Genomic DNA, 27,815 nt, shown 5'->3' on the forward strand with positions numbered 1-27,815 from the left:
ATTTATTGTAAGAATCTTAATGTGGAAGAGTAAATCTGAAAATGACAAGTAATCTTATTATTAAATAATAGTGATGTTATTAATAGTATTATTTTATTAAAGTAGACTTCAAATAAGCCCTTTGATTTATCAAAAATTTTATTGGATAAATATTGAAATTTTTCTAATTTGCTTTACTACTTCACAACAATTGGCTATTCTTCTGGATAATCTAAAAACTTTGAACATTCTACTAGTATAATAGAAAACAAATTTTGGGTTGGGCTCAGTGCCTTACACCTGTAATCCTGGCACTTTGGGAGGCCGACGTGGGCAGATCACTTGAGGCCAGGAGTTCGAGACCAGCCTGGCAAACATGGTAAAACCCTGTCTCTACTAAAAATACAGAAAACGTAGCTAGGGAGGGTGTCACATGCCTGTAATTCCATCTACTCAGGAGGCTGAGGCATGAGAATCATTTGAATCTGGGAGGCAGAGGTTGTAGTGAGCAGAGATTGCGCCACTGCACTCCAGCCTGGGTGACAGAGGGAGATCCTGTCTCAAAAAGAAAAGAAAACAAACAAAAAACAGAAAAGGAAAAGAAAAAAAAAAAAGACCAGGCACAGTGGTTCATGCCTGTAATACCAGTATTTTGGGAGGCCAAGGCAGGAGGATTACTTGAGCCCAGAAGTTTAAGACCAACCTAGGCAACATAGTAATAGCCCCATCTCTCCGAAAAAAATAAATAAATAAATAAAAAGATAAGCTGGTCATGATGGCATGCACCTGTAGTCCAAGCTACTTGGGAGGCTGAAGCAGGAGGATTGTTTGAGCCCAGGAGGCCGAGGCTGCAGTCAACTGTGATTGTGCAACTGCACTCCAGCCTGGGTGACAGAATGAGACCTGTCTAATAAATAAATAAAATAGAAAAAAATTTTCCATATTAGAAAAAAATGAACTCATTTTTTTGAGAATTTTCATAACATATTTTACTGCATTTGACTTTTTATTGTAAAGGTTATAGCACATTACTAAATTTAAATACTAGTTGTGTTCTCTTAGGAAACATCTTTACTATAAGGAGTTAATATGAGTGATGGAAAAATTATCATCTTGAGCTGTATTGTTTTACAGAGTAAAAAGCGACAATATGACCAGGAAATTGAGAATCTAGAAAAACAGCAGAAACAGACTATCGAACGCCTGGAACAAGAGCACACAAATCGCTTGCGAGATGAGGCCAAACGCATTAAAGGAGAACAAGAGAAAGAGTTGTCCAAATTTCAGAATATGCTGAAGAACCGAAAGAAGGAGGTAAGTGTACACCACTGTTTTTAATTACTAAAGCTTTTTTTTTTAATTGTTTTAAGACTATCTAAGGAATTAGGAATACTAATAATACTTGATAGTTAAATAGCACTCATTCATTCTTTCATTTGGTCTTCTCAGCAGTCATATAGAGTTGTAATAAGGTCAGTCATTATTCCCATTTTACTGCCAAGAAAACTGGAGTAAGAGAGGTTTTAGTGACCTGTTCACAGACTACCCCTAAATGTCCAGCTAAAACTTGAATCAAGTCTTCAAATTGAGTTTAATCCATTTTCCAGTCTACCATTGTCCTTAATGCAACACACTTAAGTCCTTATACAAAAGTATTTTTTAGAAAACTTACTATGTTGTGTTTGCCAGTGGCAGCAGTAGTTCATTTTATTATTTATAAGTTGTCATCTTTAATTCATACTTCTAACAATTTTGTTTGTTGATTAGCTTCATTGCCTTTCATGGATATTGTGCCAAACAAAAGCTGAATAACCTGAAATTTGACATGCTACCTATAACCCTCAAATTGTGAGGTACTTTGAAGAACTAGAAGTGGAACATATCTGTAAAGTCATTTGATTAGATAGAGTTTTTTCATTGTTTCCTGAAACTGTTTCATTTTGTTATAGAATCTGTCTGCAGTATAACAGATTGTCATTGCTTCAGAAGGAAGGTTTACATATTAGCATCTCTTTTTGTCCCAAATTAAAACTAAAAGAACTTTACATGTAGGTAATTTTCCAAGATAATTTTATGATTTATTAACATCTTCAGTATAGGAAGATAATTTGCCTTTTCATGATAAAAGACACCAGAGGCAATGATTATGATCAACTTTATTAGGGTTGGAACAAACAGAAACCTCAGCCAAACTAATAAATGCATTTTCACTTTTGTTATACATCTCAAATACCCAGATTCATTGACTTTAACATTTAAATTGAGAAGAAAATTGAATGTCATATTACTGAATCTTAAGGATTTGCTTTGAAAAGGATAGAGTCAAACATTAATACAGTGATTTTATGATTTCTTTAGATAAAGATGAATGAAATGATATGTAATTTTGTTTGATGTGGCTTCCATTTCTAAAGATCACTATTATTACTATTTCTTATGTTTTATGTAGAATTGCTGTATATACTGTTAGGTATGACATTACTGGGGCTGCATGTTAATTTTCTCACAAATAGTTTTTGAGATATTCTTTATATCAGTTAAATTTTAAAAATTTTACAGATAAATACATGGTTTAATCCTAGATATAAAAGTCTCAGTTATTGTTTTTGTTTGGGAGGTAGGAGGGTTTCAGCCGCTGAACATGTTTGAGATCATGATATGCATATTTTAAATAATTACATTATGTATTTTTTTTCCTTATTGCTAAACTTCTTGCATTTGGGGAGTCTCTTCCTTTTAATGGTGATTTGGTTTCATGAGGGATTACTGATGGGAAATTTTAAATACACGATGTTAAATCAAAATCAGTCTCTTTCACGGACCATCAATAGCATGTGGTGATTTGGAATCTGGTTTCTTTTGGTGCTTCTACTTGTAAACACATGATTGTTTTTCATAGTTGGATTACAGATCTATTGTTAGATGGAATATACTTCTAGGATTTCAAAATGATTAAAAGAAGGAGCTCTGAAATATACTTCATTCTATATTTTATCTGCTATAATAAATCATAGCTTACTAAACTTACTTTTAAGAGTACTCATATTACCAATTTTTAAGTTGACAGGCTTGGCTTAACTTGTCAGCAAAGGGGAATGTTATCCTAATCCTATTCAGATACATTCATTTTTACCACACCATGTATAAAATGGTGTGCTTATGAAAAACCTTAGTATCCATTTATTTCTCCTTTGTGTGTTCTAAGACTTGCTTTCCTTTTTTCTTTTTGGCCTCATTAAGTAAACTTTATTTAGCATTGTTTCTTTATCATGATCAAGCCAATTATGAAATTTTGCACTTTTATAAATGGCATTAGCTTTCCTTATGTTCAATATTTCCAACTATGTCAGTAGGTACATTTGTAATTTTATGATCTTTCAACAAGGTCAGTTGAGTTTATCCCTTTAGTTCAGCATCAGTGCTGCAAGTAATTCTTCGCTGATTGTCTTTGGACCTTTAAGAGAGAGAATGATGTATAGGGATATTTAGCAACTAATTAACCTTTGTGTGGTGTAATGTCCCTTTCTGCACTGAGATTATGCATGTTCTATTCTTTCATTCTTTTTCACCAGACTAACACCTATGCTAATGCATGTTGAAAGGAACTTTTTAACAACTTTAATATTTGACTTGTAGCTTATCTGCTCTCATAAATGCTTGCTGTGGAGAAAGTATTATTTCCCCACCTCCTGCATGCTTATACACTGTAGGTTATAAATGAAGTGGAGAAAGCACCCAAAGAGCTGAGAAAAGAGCTCATGAAACGCAGGAAAGAGGAGCTTGCACAAAGCCAGCATGCTCAGGTAACAGCAGCAGCTTAATGCTACTAAAAACAGAAAGCACCATTTTCTCACAGCTTGATAAACCATGGTTGAAAGGGTAAATTTTAAGTGTTATTATTATATGATGTTGACTTCTCCCCATTCAAAAACTCCTGGAATCTTCTTTATTTAATACTAAATTCATACTAATGGTGACATTTAAGTTGCTAATATGAAATTAAGTAGAATGTTTGGAAAGTTGACTCCAGATGAAATAAACAAGTATATGAATGTATAATACACAGTTATTGGATTTTAATCTTGATGGGAGCTTATAGTTTTAAGTAGTAATGCCCATGTTTGATAGAAAACTTTTAGGACATAAAAATAGAGGATGGTATATAAGCTTTGTGCTTACAAAAACTATGCCCATTAAAACGCTATTATTTCTATAAAGTTCAGTTAGAAGAAAAATAGCAAATGGTAACTTTAAATGGTAGTTCAAACATTTATTACGTTTAAGCGTGACAACATACGCAACTTTAAGACCAGATTTTAAATATTAAGTACCTTGTTTTTCTTTTTGGTTCAGAATCAAGCAGTTAAACAAGTAGACTATTTTTTACATATATATAGTTTAAAGCAGCCTGATCTAGGTTATGATAAAGTTGAGCCTTGTCATAAGATGGGTGAATTCTTTTTTTTTTTTTTTTTTCCAAGTCGGAGTCTCGCTCTGTCTCCAGGCTGGGTGCAGTGGTGCGATCTCAGCTCACTGCAACCTCCACCTCCCGGGTTCAAGCGATTCTCCTGCCTCAGCTTCCCGAGTAGCTGGGACTTACAGGCGTGCGCCACCATGCCCAGCTAATTTTTTGTATTTTTAGTAGAGACGGGGTTTCACCATGTTGGTCAGGATGGTCTTGATCTCTTGACCTCGTGATCTGCCCACCTTGGCCTCCTAAAGTGCTAGGATTACAGGCGTGAGCCACCGCCCTTGGCCGGGTGAATTCTTTACAAAATGAGATAAATTAGTATTTTTAACAGAATTTTCTAGAATTATCTCTCATAAGTCTTTTATATGAAGGAAGATAAATCTTCTGATTAAATTTATCCTAAGCCTGGAGGCAAGGATAAATGAGCTCAATTTTCCATTACATAAGTCAGTGAAAGGAAGAAGAGATGTGCATCATGTATTACTTGTTCCTTTGGATTAGCTTTTTAATGTCGTTTTATGTGGTTTAACAAGTGGTTCCTAGACTTGTGGATTTTATAGACCCATAAAAAGAAACATAGAAACAATAAAAACCACTGGGGACTGTGACATGGGCTGCCATTAAAAAATTTTTTTTTAAATTTTGCTAAGTAAAGATGTTTTAAAACTGCCATTTACTTGTCACCATCATTTCAAAGGAGAGAATATTTTTAACACCATGAAAAATAAGGAAAATATAATCTTAGAATTTAAAACTTAAATCTAGCTTGTCTGAATAAATTTAGTTTGCTTTTGTTTTTTTCTTGCCATGAGCTGTTGAAACATTTTGTCTTGGCGTGGTGTGGGGATTCCTAGTTTAAGGTAGTTAATAGCAAACGCAGCATTTACTATGTGTCAGGCATTGTTCTAAATGCTCTATGTGTATGAACTTATTTAATCTGAGTTAATTACCCTTGAGGTAGTCTTATTACCCCCATTTTACAGTTGAGGGAACTAAAGCACAGGAAGGCTGAGTGACCCTGCAAAGGTCACACACCTGGGTAATGGTAGAGCCAGGATTCTCATCCAGATAAGTGTGGGTACGTGTTTCACACACAGATTCACTGCACCATACTGCCTCTCATATTTAAGCTACCTACTCATGCTGCAACTTAAACTCTCATCAGCTTGACTCAGTGGTTCTTGGCCATGTCTTGTTACCAAGTGAAGAGGAAGTCCTTGCTGGCCACACATGTACTTTTGGTTAATTTGGTTTTCAAACCAGATTAGAATAATATGATTTTTGCCTTGTAAAGGAATATAGATTTTATTAATTCCAAAAGGCCATATATCAAATTCTAAAGTCGAAACTGAGAATTAGTGTTGAATGAATACTATGTTTTAATAAGACTTTGTTGGTAATTATTCGTATAATTTTGGGAATAGGCCAGTATTTTCTGAGTAGAGCTGAAAGTAATCATAAATTCCTTCAGTAAATCTAATGAGGAATTTAGTAATCTAACAGATTTTAAAAGTATTTCTGTCTACTGCTTTAAGCGAAGGTACAAAAGCTTTATAACTTTACAGTCTATTTCAAACTTTTTTTGAAAATTCGTAAGTAATGGTCATACAGTCATGCAGCTAGAACATATTTGATCATTTAAGTCCAGTGGTTTTCAAACTATACTGACAGGAACTTTTGAGAAGCAACTCTGGGAGTCCCTAAGAAGGCAGGTACTCTGGGCTGTGAGCCCCTGCTTCTGCTTCAATTCAAGCAGCATCACTTTTGCTGTTTTGTAAACTGGGATATTTTTGGGGTGAGTTTTACAAAAGGAGGTTCTACTTGCTTAAAAAACAAGAGCAACACACTAGAGTTTGGAAACCACTGATCTAGTTCAAATCCTTCATTTTACAGATGAGAAAGAGGTTCCTCTATTAAGTGACTTGTTCCAGGCCTCAAGAAACTGAACATTTGTATAATTATTCTTTTTGTTTACAAAAAGTAATTCAGATATATTCTTACCTGGGAGGTGCATTCTATTCTGATCCACAGGGTGTTGCTCAGGTCATGATTCAGTCTTTTCAGTTGTCATCATGTGCAGTCTTCAACGCCCAAATGCAGGACGTAAGTCCCACGTGCCTGTGGGAGGATGGCTTCTCCTGTTTTACCTGCCTTTTCACATGTGCTTTTTCATTGTTGGCTTCATTTGCCAAAATCTAGATGATTGATACATGATAATGTTTGTCATGACAATAGTAGCAATAACCTGACTTTAGAGTACAGTATTCTTCAGAATTTTCACATTTGATTCTCATTGCCACCACCCTAATATAGGGATGGAGTCACATAACCATTTTACAGATGAAGAAATTGAGGCACAGAAGACTGTGATCTGCCTCAAGTCACATAAGAGATTAACAGTAGAGCTGGAACTAGAGCACTTTTAACACAGTGTTCTGTCTACCCCGCCACAAATTCTAATTTGGGATGTTCATATTTTTCAAGAAAATAAAATATCCTCTCAGTAGTATAAGCTTTGCACATGTGAGAAATTGAATGCTGTGATTAGATTTTTATTTTCGTGTGAAGTGACATTTTGATTGCATATATGTTTATGTAGATGTTTTAATTATGGATATGGTCAGAAAAGCCATATTAAAAATAGTGATTTTCATTCCATTTAACTCTATTTTCCATTTATTCAAGTAGTCAATAATGAATAGTGAGTTGCTATTCTCCTTATTGTAGTTTTAAGTTAAGTCTAAAATTCCAAGCTGTATTCTTTCTTGCAGTTTCCATAGGGAAATAACTAGCTCATTTAACACTGTAATTTTTGTTTGTGATGTTTGATATATGCAACAGGAGTAGATAGAATACAGCTTGATTTCAGCCCCTCCTTTTTTCCTCTGCTGAAATTAGACTTGTTTTTTATTATTGGCAGCTGTTTGACTCTTTTTACAGTTTTCTAAGAGAGTAAGTAAAACACTGATTTTTAAAAGGAGGGGGAGAAATTATGAATTACGATCACTTTTCTGATCATTACCATTTTTAGCCTTTCTTTTCATTTAAAATGATCAAATTCTATACAAATAGCCCAATATATCATAACCCTTTCTTACAGTTTTCTAGACCCCAAAGTTGTATTTTTAATGTTTATAGTTATCTGATTAATATGATAAAATTGTTTATCCAAATTTAAACTTGTACTTTTAAAGGGCACTTATTTTACAATTTATGTGTTTACTTTAAAAAATGATTTTTGGCCTTAATAGTTTAGGTTCTTTTGTTGTTGTCTTTTATTTGTTAATCCAAGTGATTAAGTCCATCTGTTTTATTTTTTTAAGGTGAATGTAGTTTGTGTAATCTTTTTGAAATGTGAGTGCTCTTTTTGTACCTGGAAGTAATTTCTAATTATAAGTTCCATTGTGAATGTTACTGTATTTGGTTTTTGAAGTTAGGAAATTTAGTAAATGTGTAATAACATTAACATGTTGTTTGTTTTGAGGTAATGAAATACATTGATTAGTGTGTAAGGGACCTTTTCAGATAATTTTTAGCTTTAATATAAAAAATCCTTTATACAGTATCTGACTACATAGTTATCCAGATTCTGCTTAATTTTTCAAGTCTATAGCTCTGTAAGGCAGCTGCATTCTTTGCTAATTCTAATTGTTAGGACTTGTATGCATTGGACTTACATCTGCCTATCTTGATTTTTACCTGTTGATCCCTATCTTACTTCTGGAGCCACACAGTGCTAGTTCTGCCTGCTTCAGTATATAGAACAGTCATAGCTCTTCTTTACCCTGTATGAGTAGCTGCTTTAGGAACACTTCTCTGGTTCTTTCAGGCAGTCATTGTGAGGCATGGTTTCTGAACCCTTTATTCCCAGCTTTGAGTTTTCTGTGGTTTACTTTTGAGCTTTTAAAAATGTGATACCAAGGGAAGAGACCCACTACTCTTTATGTGGACTGAGATCAAGACTGTTGATACTTGGGACCAACTGAGTGGAAGCTCCTTGAAGGCAGAACTGTCTTTCATTGATTTTAGGAACCTTCTAAGTAATATAGTGCCCACCATTTACTAAGTGCTTAAAAAAGGTTTTCTTTGAATTGAACTCTTACCTTGTTTAATTTAGACATAAATACAGTAATATGAACGAAAATTGCATAGATGAGAAATTACATTTACTGTTTTAGTGGCACTGGCTTATATTTACCTTTTTTATTTTCCCATAATTATTTATTCACCCCATCCTTTACTTTTGCGTTCAATTTTTTTGTGCCTAAATGTAAGATTTATATTTATGCTAGTTAATTTAGACCCATTGTTTCTGTCTACACAGATTTTTTTTAATCCTGTATGTAAACCAATGATAAAAATGTTCAACAAAAGAAAACTCTTTGATATTTTTGCAGGTTACATTGTTTATTGAACAAGTTTGTATATAGAAATTTTACAATTGAAATTAGAGAAACAATTTTGTTACAAATAGTTACTAGGGAAAAGAAAAGCTTGAACAACTTTGTCATAACTTAAAAGATAGGCTTGGAGATTTCATATTTCTTTAAATAAAACTCAGAAGCCTTTATTCTAGATAGTTGAATTTAAATATTCATTGAAAATGTTTTCAGTGGTAATTGCCTTAATGATAAAGTTTTACAGGTGATTGTAGCCAAGTTGGTAGTTGTATTTTATAGAGGCATTCATTAGTCTTTTCTTTCTGCTACTATGTATGTATTTATGCTAAAATACAAATGATGATGCAGATGAGACAGCAGCATTTACGACACCAAATTAGTTCACTCTCTGGCATGAACTATGTCACCTCCAGAGATTCAGGATGGTAGCAAGGCAGCCATCCTGAGGAGCGGAGTGAGACTCTCTGTGCATTGAGGAGCTGCCTGGCAGTGAGCCAGATCCCATCAGACTCTAAGGCCTCAAGAATAGTTCCAAAATGCATATTAGGTTTTGATCTTCTCAAGGATGTGCAAGCAGGGGGATTGCAAGTGAAATTCTGCTTCAATTCTAAATTCTAAATCCACACGAAAATTGATTGAATACTCCTTGAGTCAGTCACCACCTGCTGTAACTGCCAAGAGAGGGATGGACAGATCCAAATTTACATTTCTTCAATTTGGATGTTACTCCTTTTCTTCTGTAAATGTATGATTCTAGCAGAAAGACCATCAGTCACTTTAACATTTCTTTTTTTTACACAATAATCGAAGAATGTTTTTCTAAAGCAGAAATTTCACATTTGGGTATATAGTGTGTACTCAGTAAATATTTGTTGAATGAATTAGTGAATCCCAAACATGTTTATGAATTCTATGATTATACACATTTTCTTGATAGATTTATAGTATGTAACTCACTTTCCTATTCCCAGTTTGCGTTTCTCTAGCAATGCATTACTTCTCATTAATTTCTCAAACTATTGTTCTTCTTTTTAGGCACATGCTGTAGATACAGAAACTATCTTCTTCTGTTAGGATAGCCATGGTATTTCTTCCTAAAATTTATCTCCTAAAATTCTTCCTCCTTAGTTCCCCAAATTCTGGTATCTGTTCTACCTATTAGCTCTTAATTGCCTTTCTTCCTAGAGGACATTTCTTTTCTTTTTCTTTTTTTTTTTTTTTTTTGAGATGGAGTCTCGCTCTGTCACCCAGGTTGGAATGCAGTGGCATGATCTCAGCTTACTGCCACCTCCGCCCTCTAGATTCAAGCAGTTCTCCTGCCTCAGCCTCCCTCGTAGCTGGGATTACAGGCGTGTGCTACCATACCTGGCTAATTTTTGTATGCTTAGTAGAGATGGGGTTTCACCACGTTGGCCAGGCTGGTCTTGAACCCCTGACCTCAAGAAAACCACCTGTGTTGGCCTCCCAAAGTGCTGGGATTACAGGCATGAGCCACCACACCCGGCATCTAAAGGGCATTTCTTATTTATCCTTGTTTTAGTCATACCATAGTGGAATGAGTAATCAGTTTTAGAAGCTGCAAATTTGTTGTTCTCTCAAAGATGCTAGTCTAATAGGGCACTTTAATTATGAGTGGGCTATATGCTTATTCTGTATGTATCATTCATAGTGAGTTTATAATATTATGTATTCTAATGCTTTTTTCTTAGACTGAATTGGATGACTAAATACATTTGTACTATATAATGTTGGTGATTTTAAAATCCAGCTAACTTTGCAAACTTGGTTTGGAACTCTTGTTAACCACTAATATATACAGTCATATAGATAAACGGATGTTTAGTTCATTAGATACTTGTTAACTGACAATTAACTTTTTAATAGGAACAAGAGTTTGTTCAGAAACAACAGCAAGAATTAGATGGCTCTCTGAAAAAGATCATCCAGCAGCAGAAGGCAGAGTTAGCTAATATTGAGAGAGAGTGCCTGAATAACAAGCAACAGCTCATGAGAGGTAACTTTTTAAAAAATACTGCAAAATGTAGAATTCCTTATGACAGTAGCAGTGAACTTAAACATATAACCTTTAAAATTTCTTCTTGCCCTGATGATACTGGAAATATATCTGAATAATTTCGTGTACTCGTTATGCCTTATAGTTGTTAGTATACCTAATGGTCTCATGTTAGAATGGGATTTAAAGTACTTATTTTCCCTAACAAATTAGCTTAGACTTTTTTTTCTTTCTTATTAAGATGATTAAATAGAATTTTGGTGTTCAGGGTAGGACATTCTCTGTTTATACGACATTAGAACAGAATGGAAAGAGGTGATAGATATTGCCTTACGTTGGTTAAAATTGCACTTACAGCTCAGAATGTCAATATGTGTGTACAAGTTAGTGTATTTAGAATACTTTTATGTAAATATTAAAATGAAGAGCAAAGTACATTAGTAAAAAGAGCAAAGTGACATTTTGAAAACTGCTGTCTTCTAGCTCGAGAAGCTGCAATTTGGGAGCTCGAAGAACGACACTTACAAGAAAAACACCAGCTGCTCAAACAGCAGCTTAAAGATCAATATTTCATGCAAAGACATCAGCTACTTAAGCGCCACGAGAAGGTTAATGAAAGGAAAATTTCTTCATTTTTTTGTTCGTTTTAAAATTTGCAAAGCTGTTTAGTTTTGAAACTTACTTTTCTTAGACAATGAATTTTAGATGTCCTTTCTGTCTTTTTTTTTTTTTTTTGAGATGGAGTCTCACTCTGTCGCCCAGGCTGGAGTGCAGTGGCACGAACTTGGCTCACTGCAAGCTCCGCCTCCCAGGTTCACGCCATTCTCCTACCTCAGCCTCCCGAGTAGCTGGGACTACAGGCGCCCGCCACCACACCTGGCTAATTTTTTTTGTATTTTTTTAATTGAGATGGAGTTTCACTGTTAGCCAGGATGGTCTCGATCTCCTGACCTCATGATCTGCCCACCTTGGCCTCCAAAAGTGCTGGGATTACAGGCGTGAGCCACCACGCCCGGCCTCCTTTCTGTCTTTTATCCTACAATTTCTTGGATGAAGTTTGGAGTAATTAATTGTATCTTGATCATGATTGCAAATTTCTTTTCTACAAATTATAAGGAAAGTAACTAATTAAAATGCTTAAAGACGTTTTACACATTGTAATCTTCATCTTGGCTCTCAAAGGTAGCTATTTTGGCTCCATTTGTGGTTAAAGTATCTTGAAGTATGGACTCCTTGTGCTTATTAAAAGAGTTTCAATATAAGACTCTTATCACTAATAACTTTCTTTTCTTTTTATTCTTTTGAGACAGAGTCTTGCTCTGTCACCTGGGCTGGAATGCAGTGTCACTCAATCATAGCTCACTTAACCTTGAACTCCTGGGTTCAAGGGATCCTCCTCCCAGACTCCCGAGTGCATTCATGTACCACCACACCCTGCTAATTAAAAAAAAATTTTGTGCGTGGAGACAGGGTCTCACTGTGTTGCACAGGCTGGTCTCAAACTCCTAGGCTCAAGTGATCCTCCTGTGTCAGCCTCCCAAAGTGCTGGGATTACAGGTGTGAGCCACCAGATGTGGCCTAACTTCTTACAAGTTATTTTGTGCCTACTATTTTGCTGGTCACTGCAACAAGGAAAGGGGTAATTATAGGAAACAACAACAACAAAATGACATATTTGAGTATGTGTGTCGGTACTGACTATTGTTTCTATGTCACTGGATTCTATTTAAAACTTTCATAGGAAACAGAGCAAATGCAGCGTTACAATCAGCGACTTATTGAGGAATTGAAAAACAGACAGACTCAAGAAAGAGCAAGACTGCCCAAGATTCAGCGCAGTGAAGCCAAGACTCGAATGGCCATGTTTAAGAAAAGTTTGAGAATTAACTCGACAGCCACACCAGATCAGGACCGTGATAAAATTAAACAGGTAAATATGCAAATTAGTCTGTCCTCTTTTAGGTTTTAAAGTTTTGAATGACCATTAGAAGTGCTATGAAATTCCTTTCTTTCTAAACAATTAGAGCCACCTTAGGCTTGTTGATGTTCACTTTAACTCTGAGGTCTGGGGCTATAGATATGTGGCATATACCAATTAGTCTTCCCCAGGATGGTGGTCACAGAGAGCGAAGCCCTTCCTCCTATACCCCATACCAGCTCCTGAGCTACACGGGTCCTAAGACCAGCCCTGGGAATGAGATGACTTGGACAACTTTTCAAGTCAAGATATATGACCTCACTGTGATACTTCTGTAGTCACGGTCACACACACAAATTAACTCAGGTCACTAAGCAGATAGAAGGATCAAGGTTTTAATCAGAAGTTCCTGCTCCCCCCTGAAGCTGTGATGTGGGCTCCAGGTTTGAGTCTCAGCATATTATTACTTGTAGTTTCAGTTTATTGTGCCTTATTTTGTTAAATTCCTTTATATCTTCAGAATATATAGAAATCACATGCTTCTAAACTATAATTTATCTTTTTTTCTTATTTATAGTTTGCTGCACAAGAAGAAAAGAGGCAGAAAAATGAGAGAATGGCTCAGCATCAAAAACATGAGAATCAAATGCGGGATCTTCAGTTGCAATGTGAAGCCAATGTCCGCGAACTGCATCAGCTGCAGGTCAGATACAGAAGCTGACAGCAAAGCCCATAGGATGTGGCAGCACAAGTGGCTGCTTTTGAGAGAACGGTAGCTAGCCAAAGTCAACTGCACCTCACTTACGAACATGCTGGGGTTGAGAGGTTCTGTTTCTGTACAGATCCAAATGAAGATCAGTTTAGTATCATAGGTGCTTGTGTAGATTATATATAACCATGATTAATGTAAACATGAAGCTAAATTGTAACCTAAGAAATTGAGTCTTTCAAAAGCAGTATTGAGTATGGTTTTTAGTATATTTTGCGTGAAGATGTGGAGAGTTTCAAAATGATGTAGACAGTTTTGTTGTCATATTCTGAATTTTTTGTCAGATTCTAAATTTAAAATTTCTTTTCCTTTTAGAGGGAATAGTTTATTTTCTTCTAGGTTTTTGACATAAGCAATAAGTTAAATATATGGGAATTTTTCTCCTAGGAAATTTAAAGGTTACTTGAGAGAGGGCTGATTTAGGACTTTACATAGAGTGTACAGCCCATCTAAAATGTTTAAGATTTCAGAGTCGTGTATAAATGTGGGTATCTATATATTTGCTTTATTTACTACAGTAGAACAGATCCTAATAGATTGTCCTAATAGGCCAATAGATCTGTTAGAGCAATAGATCTATTAGGCCAACCCGTTAGTACCAGATCCCACATTCTGTACTCACGGGTAAAATGTATGCAAGCTGCCTTCTGAATTGTCATTTTTATGAGCAGATCTTCTTGAAAGGAAAAACAAAAGCTCAAGCTAGTTCTTTTTAAGTTCTTTTTATATGGTATGTAATAGTTCTAGCTTATAAACTTGTAAAAATGAAGCTGTGATTCATTTCCTAATTCATGGCCCTTGGTTTTTATAGAGAAAAACTTGAATCTCAATAATAGCATAATATTTGATGAGCAATTTATTATTTTGGAAGGTAATTGTATTTGTGAAAAATTGCTTAGTTGATCTGAAATTTTTTAAAATCCCAACTTTATTTTCAGAATGAAAAATGCCACTTGTTGGTTGAGCATGAGACTCAGAAACTGAAAGAGTTAGATGAGGAACATAGCCAAGAATTAAAGGAGTGGAGAGAGAAATTGAGACCTAGGAAAAAGGTAAATAAAGCTTTAATTAAAATGGTATGTGTGTACTCGTCCGTCTACCCAGCTATTGGCTCGTTACCTACTGTGTATCAGGTACAGTGTCAGGGGCAGGAAGCATAGAGATGAAAAGACGAAGTTTCTGTCCCCAGAAGGTTTGGAATCTAGTGACAAGCAGTTATAAATTGGTAGGGTCATTGCTCTGAAGGAGGTAAGTACAGGACACAGGGGAAAGGAACAGAATGTATAAGAGAGGAGGAAGAGAGCTTAAATCTGCCTGGGTAAGTCAGGGAAGGTCTTCAAGAAGAGATGCCTTACAAGCCAAGTGAGTCTTGAAGGATGAGTAAGAACTTGCTGAGCGGATGGGCTGATTGGAGTGGAATGGGATGATTTGAGTAGAGAGAAGAGAATGAGTGAAAAGGAAGTGTACAGAGAATTGCAGATCGTTCTGTATCATTAGAGTATAAGAGGGGGTGTGTGCCGGTGTGTAGTCATTAGGGAGGAAGAAAAGGAAGGAAGGAAGCGATGACAGCTGAGTCTGAACAGGTCAACCGCAGCCATATTATAAGGCCCTGGTATTCTGTGTAAATTTGAAATCTGGTAAAATAGGGATGGTGTCTTCTCTGTCTCCCTCCTTTCCCTTGTTTGTACTTGACACCCTATTCACCTGATCTTACTGGCTAACCATGTCACCTGAGTTTTTGCTATCACTATATGATCTCTGACCCATTGCTACTCAAACTTAAACTTTGTTTTGGGGGGTGCTTCCTGCCTACTATACATTTCCACCATTCCTTTCTTCCATCCATCCAATCAGTCAGTCAAGGAAATATGTATTTAGCTATGTGCCAACGGAAGTGAAATGACTAAATGAGTTCATAGTGTGGCTTTTTGTTTGTTTGTTTAGACAGAGTCTCACTCTGTCGCCCAGGCTAGAGTGCAGTGGCGCGATCTCGGCTCACTGCAACCTCCACCTCCTGGGTTCAAGCAGTTCCCCTGCCTCAACCCCCTAGGTTTTTGGGATTACAGGCATCCACCACCACACCTGGCTAATTTTTATATTTTCAGTAGAGACGGGGCTTCGCCATGTTGGCCAGGCTGGTCTCGAACTCCTAACCTTGCGGGATCCACCCACTCCGGCCTCTCGAGGTGCTGGGATTACAGGCCTGAGCCACCATGCCCGGCCCATAGTGTGGCTTTTTAATTTAAATTTTATTTATTGTTAAAATTTTTGAATAGGTAGTGTATTCATGTAGTTTAGAATTCAAAAAGTACAGAATTGTAAACGGTGACAAATCTCCTTTACCTCCTTGCGGCCTAACATCTGCCTCAAACACCCCAGTTGAACTTGTTGACAGTGGTCACAAGTGAGTTGCTAATAATCAAATTCTATGACCTTATCTAACTGTTCTCATTAAAAGTCTTGTTTCTTAAAATTCTCCTCTCACTTGGCTTTTGTGACACAGCTCTGCTCATTCTCTGTGTTCTTTATCCCCTTTTGTCTCCGGAAATGTAGACATTTCTCAGTTTTGCCCCTTTGGTAAAGAACAGTCTTTACCTGGATGATTTTATTGCTAGTCATGGCTTCAACTGTTGCATATAGACAACTCCAAAACTTAAATGGTAGCAGTTGTATAGAGCACGAATTGTGAAGTCATACAGATGTGGGTTCAGATCTCAGCACTGACATTTACTGATTAATTTTCTCACTTTCCATTTCTAGGCCTAGTTTTCCTAATTTGTAAAATGAGAATATACTACCTACCTATTTGGTGTCATTTATACAGCAGTTATCTAGTGCCTGAGCTATAGTAATGGTTCAGTGAATGATTGCTATTGCTATTATTGTTTCTTGTTTTTATTATCAGTTTGAGCACTAAGTGCCCTTTTTCCATCAGGATGTTCTGTTCCTCCTCATTTCACCTAGGCCTTGTGGTTCCTTTTTTTGGTCACTGAATCTCAGTAGCACCTATACTCAACCTCAGACGTTCTGTATCTGCTCTCCTTTCTTTGTTTTTCTTTGTAACAATTCATCACCACCAGACCCATTTGTTTATTGTCCCCTCTTGTGACTGAGAATATAAACTCCTTAAAAGCACTCCATGATCGCTTCGTTTATTGATATGTACCCAGTTTCTAGAACAGTTCCTGGCACATTGTACAGATGACTACATACCTGTCAATGTTGACTACGGATTATAAACTCAGTAGAGAGAAAACCAAACTCAGCATCCTTTTCCTTCATCTCCGTCTCACCTTTCCCCGCTCGCTGCAGGCTGCTCACCACCAGATGTTCCTTCATCTCCATCTCACCTTTCCCCGTTCACTGCAGGCTGCTCACCGCCAGATGTTCTTTTCTACATTCCTGTTCTCTTCACTGACATCTACGCTAGAAACCAGAATTATTTTTCATTTCTGTCACACCCTTCATTCAATCAGATGCCAATTAATTTGGACTGTTTTTCGTAACATGTCTCCTTTCTTTCTCACTGCTATCCTAGTGCTTGCTTAAATTGTTCAGGAATGGCCTAATGGGCCTTGTAGTTTCTAATTCCCTTTCCTTTCTTCCCACTCGCCTACCATCACCAGAGGATTTATCCTCAAGAACATCTCTTGACACTGTCATAGTGATGTTGAGAAATCTTCAGTTCCATCAGAGTAAAATGTAAATTAATGATTCAGTTTGACTGTGAAGCCTTCATAGTGCCACACCTGAGTTACAGTCACCCTTTCTGGCTTCCTCTCCCACTAGCCACTTTGTTCCCAGTCCATGTTCCAGCCTTGGGTATAATGACCAGTCCTCACACCAGCTCCTCAGCTTCCTGCCTTTGTGCTGTGTTTCAGCTCTGTCTGGCATGCCTTTCCCATATTGCCTATCAAATTCTTATCTTTCCTTCAGCACTAAGCTCATGTTCCACCTCTTTTGAGAACCCCTCCTATATCCTTCCTTCTTTTCCTGTGCTTTGTACCTCTACAGCACCACTTATCCCTGAATCACGTCTCTACAAAGTCATTGATACCTATAACAAAATGCCATAAACTGGAGGCTGGGGAGTCTGAGACCAGGGTGCCAACACGGTCACGCTGTGGTGAGGGTTCCAGACTGCCGACTTCTCACTGTGTCCTCACACGGCAGAATAACAGCTCTCTTTAGCCCTTCATGAAGGCACTTACCCATTTGGAGGGCTCCACCTCATGACCTCATCACCTCTCAGAGGTCCCACCTTCTGTGCATAGTGCCGCACATTAGGGATTAGGTTTTTATATGGATTTGGGGAGCACAGACATTCACATCACAACGGTGCCTCTTGTATTTCTCAAGCGCTTACCTTTGCTCTGTATTATGGGGGTTAAAATGATTCTGGTTTAGATTGTGCCTTTAAACAGCTTATCTTACAGCGTAGTGTGAAAGAAAAGACAGGCGCTTCGCAACTCAAATAACAAGCAGGCAGGGTAAGTGCCATGTGGGAGAAACAGATAATAGTTAATAATAGGTACCGTATATTAGAGTGCATAGTATGTGGAAGTACATCATTATCACATTTAGACTTCACATAGCAAATTATCCCTATTTTTACAGCAGAGGAATTGAGGAATTAAATGGTTCTCTAATATAGTGAAGGTAAGTAATGGACCCAAATTGTCCATTTATGTGACTGAGCTGGACTTGCACATAGGGCTCTGCAAAGCTTATGATCTTAAAAAAATTGAGCAGACATGTCTTCTTGAGGATAATACGCAAAGAATGTGTTTTGGACAAGCAGTTTTATCTGGACTGTCAGCATAAATTCTATATGTAATACCAGCACATAACAATTTATTTTTCCCTTTCTTTTTAAGACACTGGAAGAAGAGTTTGCCAGGAAACTACAGGAACAGGAAGTATTCTTTAAAATGACTGGGGAGTCTGAATGCCTTAACCCATCAACACAGAGCCGGATTTCCAAATTTTATCCTATTCCCAGCTTGCATTCCACCGGATCATAACAATGGGAAACATTCTGTGCGTGGGTTTGGCTCTTTCAGTGTGTCATTCTGTTCTCATCTTCTGCCACACTCTCTGTCAGATAGCTCACGAAGACAATCACCTGCCTCACCTTCTAGGTGTTTTCCTTTTTTTTTTTTTTTTTAAAAAAAAAAAAGCAAAGATGAAGGGAAAACAAACTAAGACAGATGCTAGGCCATGTTGGCAAAGTAGCATCTTGGTGACTAAGGTGACTTTGTATATTCTTCTTAAAAATTATGTTCTTTAGACACTGCTACCTGAAAACTGTTGGAGAAATAATGTTTAAAGTTATTTAAGAAAAACTGTTACATCACTAAGTATTAATAAATTCCTTTTACCTGACGTAACTTCTCATTGATGCCTAAATTCTGTAGTTGAAGCTCTGCTGTAGAGCATTGGGATAATTTTCTTTTGGTGGATCAGCTCTCATAAAAAAGCTATGGTTTGCTCAAATATGCTATTGACTCAGTAAATGAATATATTTTTTCTTTAAATAGGAACAACCTCTTTTAAAAGAGAAAAATTATTTCAGTGATTTGTCAAAACGGATGACCTCTTTAGGCATGAGCTAATAATCGAGGGTGCTAATGTTCTTAAGATAGTGCGTGAAACACTACATTTCAGTCAAGTCGTAAGTAGGATTTTCTTTTTGATCAACAAGGACAAAAACATCCTTAGAATTAAACATGGTTCTTTTGGAATTTTTGCTTCTCTTACCATTTGATAGAAATTTTCATATACAAAGTTTGGAAAGATGAAAAAAAGAGGTAGCTTTTAGATTGCAAATTGGAAATGTAAAACTCATGAAACTTAGGCAGTGTAGGTTTAGCTGTCTCTGTTTATTTTCTAAAATAATACCTGAGCTGGTTAAATGATTTCTCTCCATCTTAGCTAATTCTGTTCAAAACTCTGTCAGAGGCCCGCAGGCTGTGAGTTTTATTTATAAATATATCTTTGGAAATTAATCTTAAAAGAGGCATTTGCTCAAAATACTTTTTTAAAAGTTTAAATATTTAGGCACATGTCAGAAATTACTTTTCCTTATTTTGAAATGAGGCTACTTATGTCTTGGTTTTATTTTGTTCCATGTTTAAATCATTCACTTTGATTTGAGTGGGAAAAGCCTGAAGCCTTTATCATGTGGTTGCTGATGTGTATAATTATTAATGAAATGTTCACTCCTAGTCCCTTTTGAGGCTTAGAATTTCAACCACGTGTCAGGCCAGACAGTATTATAAACTGTGCTTTGCTGTGTGAGACAGCACATTTGTAAATGATGCTTGCTGCCTGCCATTTTCAACCTATTCTCTCTTAAGAGTGCTAGGTACCAAATTGTCAAAGTTTGTTTTTAGTTATATTCCTTTTGAGGCTGGTAAAAAATTTAAATGTAACTTTGTGGGAACCCTGATTCATATTTAGAAAATGTAAATGTCTGTAGCACTTTCTTGCAGTTAATTTGAAAACTTTGGATGCTGAACTTTGTTTTGTCAATGATTTAGATGATTTAAAAATGCATGTGTGATTTTAATTTTGTAATTGTTTTGACAAGCATAATTTACTTGGACAACTTTGTAGGTAGCCTTAACTTCTGGTCAAGTTTGTTTTTCATATAAATATATATACATATATATATACATGTTATGTATGGTTGTAAATTCATACACTTATTACACGAATGTGTTACTGTATACAAAACTCTTAATGCTTTATTCTCAAATGCTGGGTTGAAAAATGTTTTGAAAGCCTTTTAAAATATATATCTTTATAAAGTAATATTCAGGATGATGATAAAAATTGTTTATATTGTTATGATAAAAATGACAGTATAATGTTGCCCAGTGTATTTAATGATTTATTTGAAGAGGGATTGGGAAGGAACATTTTCATAACACTTTCTCCTTTGAAATTTTCAGTTTATTGACTTAAAAAATGAATACCTCAGGCAGTAGACATTTTTTTTCCAGTATCATTTAATTGATACCCTGTGTGCTAAATAGTGTGTGGTGCCTGATTAATTTGGTCTGAATATTTGATTCTTTCTGTTCCTTTCAACTTGACATTCAGAGTATTGATTCAAGGAGAGAGGCTCAGAGTAGAATGGTTGACGCTGTGGGTAAGGTTGCAGCAACTCTCGGATCTCCCTCAAAACTGCCTTTTGGATTCAGTGTTCGTGCTTGGGTTCGCTTTCAAGTATGACCATATTCGTGTGGGTGCAAGACTGTGCAGTGACACATATGTAGAGGTAAAGCATTCATTTTAATATGTAAAGTTATATAAATCTTTTCAAAAAGTGTTTTGTTATAAAATATGCTGTTTGTACCCATACCAGCCCCACCTCTTGTGAGACCCTGTATTCAAATAGATGATAGTGATCTATCTTTCTTGCATGAAGTGTGGGTGGGGAGTAGGCGAGGGGCACAGACTTCTTTGAAATGGAAGAGTACAGTCAAATCTACTCCTGATTTGGCTTTTTGTTGCTGTGGCAGAATATGCCATGAAACACATAAAAACTTCTCCAAACGTGCACCCTCACCAGCCACCTCCTCCCCTCTTTCCCTGAGTGCTGTAAACACAGCAGACCTGCACACTTCTGCAGATCCAGCTCCTAGAGCTTGGGGCACCAGGCTGCCTTTCCTAGTCCTGTCAACAACCATACGGTGTGAATTGCTGAATTAGCTGCTATTCTATGTGGAGTCACAGTACGCTTTTTCTTATCTTTTTCTATGGGGAAGCTATAGGGTGGGTAAGGAAAAAATGTTGAATGCTTTTACTTTGCTGAAAATATTAGAACTCTCTTGTGACAGGATACAGCAAATTATAATTAAATATAAATTACCAGAACCAGAGCTACCTCTAAGTCATACTTCCTCAAGCACAAAGCTCTCAGGCATATGAGACCCACTTTAATGAAGGGTCTCTGATTTCTTGAGCATCAGCGAGTTTCAGAAGTGACTATTTTTTTGTACTCTTCTAGTTTCCTTGTAACTGTACACTTTTTCCCATTCCACACTGTGCTTAAATGACAAAGACTCTTCTGAGAAGCCAAATTCTTTCTAAGTATTAACTAGAGATATTGTTGATTAAAGAAAATCTAGAACTGAAGTGAAAGAAGAGTTTGAGTTCTAATAGTCTTTTGATGAACAATTCTTTTCTGAGAAATGTTTATAAGAAATGGGGTGATACTTTAAATGCTTTTCTTAAGTTGAAGGCACAACAGTTAATGGCTGTATTGTTGCTGTTCTGTTGCTGACATGTTTTTGATAAAGCTTTAACATTCCTGCTACTAATCTTGGCGGAGAGTGTTTGCCAGGTTTCAGTGTGGGCTGCAGCTTTTTGTGCTCCTTCTCTGGTTTGTAGTGTAATGAGTTCATAAGCTAAATTTTCAGAAATAAGTTTGTTTCAGATTATGTCTCTTGTCTACTTGGGAGCAACATGTCCTTTCAATCATGGGATTGACACATGAAAAATAAAGTTATTTCTTAATCAATTTTGGGAAGCAGTCTTTTATTGAGAATCTTTGAAACTGGAGTGTCCTGCCTGAGAAACTTTGCAGTTGTTGGTCCCAGTTATACTGCAAAACTTGCAGTCCCCCAGGTCTTCTGACCCTCCCGGAGTTAGTATTCCTAGCTGTCTGTAGTCCACAGCACACACGCACACACACACACTCAACTGTAGGTTTTAGTGGTAACTGCTGGGGGTTGTCTTTCAGCATGCAAAGCCCTCCTTTGGGAGGTGCTTAAAATATTTCTGTCAGTCTATGTATATATGTGTATGTTTTTAATTTCTTTCCCCCTTGGGATAGATGATTTTTCTCGCCAAGCACTTCACAAATCATATGACATCACTTCTGCAGAAATAATCTCTTCGTCATTGATAATGTTCATGCAAGATTCAGTAGACACTAGGCAGCATCACTTGGCACGTGTCCAGCTGGAGGGAGGCATGGAGTGCCATTTTCTAATCTGGGAGCGTTGTGCACTATTGAGCTCATTCTTGACTTAAAAAAAAAATGAAACAAAAGAGGCTCACATCCATTGCCATCCAGCTGAGGACATAACCTCATATCTGCCCATCCTCCTTCTGAGTTTTGTCCAGAGAAGGTCGTATGTTTGGACTTATACCCTATTTTACTTGAGCATAAAACTTTATGAAGACTTTCGGTGTCTTAGGTAAATCTAGTAACAAGGGAAAAACTCCTATGTCTTGATTAATCAAGATAAGGATCACTATTAAAGGGGATATAATACTTGAACCCCTAAAGCTACTTTTTTAAAAGGGCCAAAACATCTTTTTCCCCCCTTTTTTTGGAAGTTACTTTTAATAAGTGTAAAAGCTACAATTAAAAAGTAAAAAATTCAGCCTTTGGGTAAAAATAATTCTAATGAAAAAAATTATTTAAAAGGCACAATTCCTTTATTATACACAATAGTTTTCATTAGACAGTAAAACTCAAGTTGTTTGAAGTCTAGAGGCTGTATGAACTAATTTTTATTTTTATTTTTTGAGATGGAGTCTCGCCGGCTGGAGCGCAGTGGTGCGTTCTTGGCTCACTGCAACCTCCACCTCCCAGGTTCAAGTGATTCTTCAGCCTAAGCCTCCCTAGTAGCTGGGATCACAGGTGCCTGCCACCACGCTGGCTAATTTTTTGTATTTTTAGTAGAGATGGGGTTTTGCCATGTTGCTCAAGCTGGTCTCGAACTCCTGGGCTTAAGCAATCTGCCTGCCTCAGCCTCCCAAAATTCTGGGATTACAGGCGTGAGCCACCGCACTCAGCCTCATTTAAAAAAAAATTCTCATTAATTCATAGCAGGCAATTATCAGGATATAATAAAAGAGGCAAAAAGACCATGTAGAGTGTGTAGTGCTTGACTGGTTGTTGCCGTTAGGGGTTGATACAGAGGAAACAAGTGGGGCATTTTTTATGGGATAATATGAGATACTCAACAGAGACCTTATGGAAAATAAACAGTCTTTTTAGAAGAGTAGTGGTGTAGAAGTAGATGTAATTTAATCCCATTTTTAATTATCCAGCAATTTGAGACTCACAACTTGTAACAGATTCACAAAGTGGCCAAGTATAGTCTCTTCTGAATTGGAGTGTCTGATTTTACTGTGCATTTCTTTGGGGCATTTGAGATTTGTACATTTTTCTTTAATAGAAGTTTTTATATTCCATATATTACTTACCCTACAATCATAACTCCATTGCCCCAGGATAAAGCACTACCTAATTGCAAATAATCTTCTTGCTCAGTTCTTGCTTGTTTATTTCAGATAACTTATGCTTAGGGAAAACTTTAATATACTTCGTAAAATCCCCAGATTGAGTTCATAGTTGGCAGGTATCTAAAGATTTGCCTTTAAAGACTTCAGGGATTGAATGAAATACCAGAAGCTGTGCCCCAAAATACAACCATTTTTGCTTTCTTGTGTTTGTAATAAACAGTGTTAGAGTCATACCCAATTAACCCAGACTATTTTTTTGACGTTTCTTTAGTCAGATGAATCACATTAAACATGATATTAAAAAAGAAAAAAAAATTTAATTGGAAATTTTACAATTGAAATGATGTTTCATCTTATGGACCACAAACAAATGTTTTTAGACATTGAAAAGTGGTTAAAGACCAACTGCACCCTGTCCCCCAAGTGCCATTTTCTGAATGCAGAATGGAGGGTGATGTCTTGAGCTGACGCTGTGTCCCCAGCATCAGCTATTCTGTCCCCCCCCCGCTTCTTCCTTCTTTATCCATTGCCCTTCACCCTTGTTTTTCTGTTTGCTCTGGCCTGGTTCAGTATAACATATCCATGAACTCTAGCATGGGCCTATGGAAAATCATGGCTGCAATCAGACTTTCTAAGCAAATGGGAATGTGATATACATATATGATAACCATTAGAAACCCTATCACTTCCTAGAGAGGAAGTGAATTTCTTAATTTTTTTAGTTGCAAGAGTCACTTCTTAGCCAACTGACTACAGAATGCAGAATGAACAGGTGAGGAAGGAGCTGATGATGGCACAGCCTTGCAGCAGTCACCAGAACACACCCCCGTCAAGTGTCACCTCCAGGAAGGCACCCCATCCCCATCCTCCCTTTTCCGGGCTCATATTTAGGCAAAGCTCTAAGACTCCTGAGCCAACTTTTATGTAACTGGCTTTCCTAGGCTGGGGCTTGAACTAAGTAAAGAAGCCAAGGAGTTCAGATCTAGATAGCAGAGAAGTAAATCTCATTCTAAAACATTGCAACTACTCTTACTAGAGTCCACCCCATGAAGCTGTTTCAGATTGTGTATCTTCAACTGAATTCTATAAGTATATGTTGTTCAGACTAAAACAAATGTTGCTAGCTAGGTTGGCTATGCTGTCTCAGTAGGACATTGACAGACTCCAGCTTTCACCCTCTGGAGAGCTTGGACCTAAGTGCCATATGCATGATGACACCTGGTCCAGGAGCTGTCCTGCCATGGCTAGCTCATGGCTTGACAGCAATACTTCTTCTCCTTCTCCGCCCAGCATAGACTTGGTCACCTGAAAGTTAGAAGATCGGGAGGAAGTTAAAACATCTTGTGGCCTGTGGGGATCTTGGCTTGGGCAATTATGGCAACTGTGACTACTGCAAAGATGGCTTCAAAGGTGAAATCTTTTGTAAGACTATACATTTATTTAACTTGTTTGCCCCATTTCAACACCAGCTTGGTTCTCCTTTTCCTCCCTGCTTTGGCACTCCCCTTTTCTTCCTCACTGTGAATGGGATTGTTATGCAAATTCTGCTTTTGGCAGTGTCTGCCTGGAGTAATTGGCATTTGCCTGAATTTCTCAGGCTTGCTCTGGAACAAATCACCTGCTTCTCTACTGAGCGTCAGCCTTGCAGCTCTCCAGAACATGCAAATCATGGAGCAGTCAACACTTACCCTTGTCTCCTTTTTCTCCCTTGTGCCCTCGAGGGCCAGGTGGCCCACGATGACCTGGTGGCCCAGCAGGGCCCCTGTCACCTGGAAGGACAAATGGGGCATAACTAATACATGAGTCTGGGGACTTAGGGCACAGGTAGCTGGTGTGGCACCAGCACAGGAGCTCTTTTCAGTAAGAGGTGGGTGTTACACAGGATCCGGGGACTGGCTCTGCCACCACTTACCTTTGGGTCCTGGAGTACCCATCTCTCCTTTTTGCCCAGGGGGTCCTTGAATGGCTCCATAAGCTGCAAAAGCAGGGAAACACTGGCCTTAGAGTCTTGATTTCGTGGAAGCTTGGGACAGCAAGTCATTTGTTCAGAGTAACACAGATAGTGATGGAGTTTGGATATATAAGAGGAAACAAAGTTCAGAATTTATAGAATTTGTCTAATTTTGAGCATCTCAAATGTTAATAACTGGAGGTTTCTCATGAGACTAGTGTCTCTGGAGCAGACCCATGGGAACCTATGCAGTGAGGCAGGTGCTGGGGAAGCAGCTGGATGCCCTTACTTCGGAAGAAGTCCATGAGGTCCGCAGTCACGTTGCTGTAGGCAGAGAAGACCTTGCTGATACCGGGTGGCCCCTGTGGCCCAGGCTGGCCTGGTGGGCCCTGGACAGTGTAGGCCATCCCTTGCAGTAGGCCCTGACCTGTAAAACACCAGAGCATGGGCACAGGAAGCAGGGGTCGCCCAGCACCCGCTTCAGCAGGAGCACAGTGCTCTCCGAATATCTAACTCCCAAAGCAGTTGAACTAGATCAAGCCGCAGCAAGGGTGAAGCCCTCCAACTTCCTTTGTATTCCACTGTGTGACCGGCACAGTTCTCTTCCTGCTGCGGGCCGGCATCAAAAGCTTGTTGACTGTGTAACTGTGCTGTTAAGCTGCACAGGGAAAGGACTCTTAGCCAACATCCTTCTCTCAGCCCCGGAAGAAAAACCAGTGTGGTCATATGACTTATCTGGGTCCCACAACGAATTAAGTCTTGGAAAGCAAAGTACAAAGCCCCTGGCGTGCTCTGTTCCCCACAGCTCAGGTCCCAGGGCTGGGGCTCCTTGAGCTGAGCGGGCTGAGAACTAGGCTGGGGCTGCCAGTCCCCTCCAGTCCCTGCCTGCCTGATTCTGTCTTCACAGCCTGGGGGTTCCACAAACAAGAAAGCCAGTCTGGAGATGCTCCCACGCTCCTTCCCCCCAGCACCAAGGCCTAAATGTTCCCACTTACGCTGCATGCTCTCTGACACTCTCACAGCCAGCTCATTGTAATCCAGACCTCCAGCAAAGTCAGCCCCAAATAGTCCGCCATTGCCACCATACATGCCGCCTTCTGCTGCTGCCCCATAGCTTCTGCCTGGGCCGGTGTCAGTGCCATAGGGGCCTCCGTCTCCTGTAGCTGCACCGAAGGCACCCCCTGTACCCAGGGAGCCTGTGCCAGCTCCTGTGCCCGTGGAAGAGCTGTAGGAGCTGCCCCGCCTGACAGATGAGCTGTGTGAGGAGGAGCTGCTACCCCGACTGTGGAAGGCATCCGTGGACAGGAGGCGGCTGTCCCCAGGGGGTCCCTGCGGCCCAGGAGGGCCTGGAGGGCCAACAATGAAGCTGCGCACATCAGGACCTGCAGGGTGAGAAGCTGCATGAGTGGGAGCTCAGATCTCGGTGGAGAGAAAGACTTGGGAGTTAGGGAGTCTCTCCCAGGGTGTCAATGCCCCTGAGAGACCGGAAGTGAACTTCAGGGTTCTCGTACCCGAGTGGCAGAATGCTGGTGTGGAAGGAAATCGGGCTTACCCCACTAGTGGCTCTCATGTGTGGCCTCCCTGTCCCTTTAAGTGCCTCCCTGCCCCACTTACAGGGAAAAGCAAGCCCTGCGGGGTACCTGGTGGGGCATCACCGTCGGGGGCACCTACTTGTGAGGTAGCTGATCAGCTCGCTCCGGAAGCTGTCGCTGTTTTCAGCTGCGTAGGTTGCCAGAGCTCCTGAGACACCCGGGGGCCCTCGAGGACCTGGGGGACCAGGAGGTCCTGGAGGGCCTGGGATGAATGACAAACCTGCAGCTGGGCAGAGTGGGGAGAAAGAAAGGTCAGGGTAGTGCTGTGGAGGAAGGTGAATTTCCAGCTTCCAGTGCTGGGGGCGCTGTGGGCCCCACCTGAAAGGAGGGGATAAGGCTGGGCCTCCCAGGTGATGGGAGGAGAGAAAAGCAGGAGGCCAGAGCCTGCTGTTTCCTGGCATCATCCAGGAATGGCTGTCCCCGTCAGGCCCTCCCACTCCCAATTCTCAGCC

At 38.7% G+C, this 27,815-nt stretch overlaps 2 protein-coding genes across 3 annotated transcripts in view; one reads left to right on the forward strand and one right to left on the reverse strand.

The window, feature by feature from the left end:
- Positions 1 to 22,081, forward strand: part of SLK (STE20 like kinase) — a 61,436-nt gene extending 39,355 nt beyond the window's left edge. Inside the window, exons 12-19 of one of the 2 annotated variants that reach the window (XM_005566362.4) lie at positions 1,114 to 1,293; positions 3,690 to 3,782; positions 10,735 to 10,864; positions 11,348 to 11,472; positions 12,606 to 12,794; positions 13,360 to 13,485; positions 14,490 to 14,603; positions 18,429 to 22,081. In XM_005566362.4, coding sequence (XP_005566419.1) covers positions 1,114 to 1,293; positions 3,690 to 3,782; positions 10,735 to 10,864; positions 11,348 to 11,472; positions 12,606 to 12,794; positions 13,360 to 13,485; positions 14,490 to 14,603; positions 18,429 to 18,575 — 1,104 coding nt within the window. In that variant the 3' untranslated portion in view covers positions 18,576 to 22,081. The remainder of the gene's footprint in view (positions 1 to 1,113; positions 1,294 to 3,689; positions 3,783 to 10,734; positions 10,865 to 11,347; positions 11,473 to 12,605; positions 12,795 to 13,359; positions 13,486 to 14,489; positions 14,604 to 18,428) is intronic. The other variant, XM_005566363.4, reaches the window with a different exon arrangement.
- A 2,039-nt stretch (positions 22,082 to 24,120) lies between these two features.
- Positions 24,121 to 27,815, reverse strand: part of COL17A1 (collagen type XVII alpha 1 chain) — a 55,693-nt gene continuing 51,998 nt past the window's right edge. The window contains exons 48-53 of the mRNA XM_015456648.4: positions 27,443 to 27,589; positions 26,767 to 27,153; positions 26,061 to 26,198; positions 25,733 to 25,795; positions 25,509 to 25,589; positions 24,121 to 25,125 (exon numbers count right to left, since the gene is read on the reverse strand). Coding sequence (XP_015312134.3) covers positions 25,070 to 25,125; positions 25,509 to 25,589; positions 25,733 to 25,795; positions 26,061 to 26,198; positions 26,767 to 27,153; positions 27,443 to 27,589 — 872 coding nt within the window. The 3' untranslated portion in view covers positions 24,121 to 25,069. The remainder of the gene's footprint in view (positions 25,126 to 25,508; positions 25,590 to 25,732; positions 25,796 to 26,060; positions 26,199 to 26,766; positions 27,154 to 27,442; positions 27,590 to 27,815) is intronic.

This window comes from Macaca fascicularis, chromosome 9 (assembly GCF_037993035.2).
Source record: "Macaca fascicularis isolate 582-1 chromosome 9, T2T-MFA8v1.1".
Classification (NCBI taxonomy): Eukaryota; Metazoa; Chordata; class Mammalia; order Primates; family Cercopithecidae; genus Macaca; species Macaca fascicularis.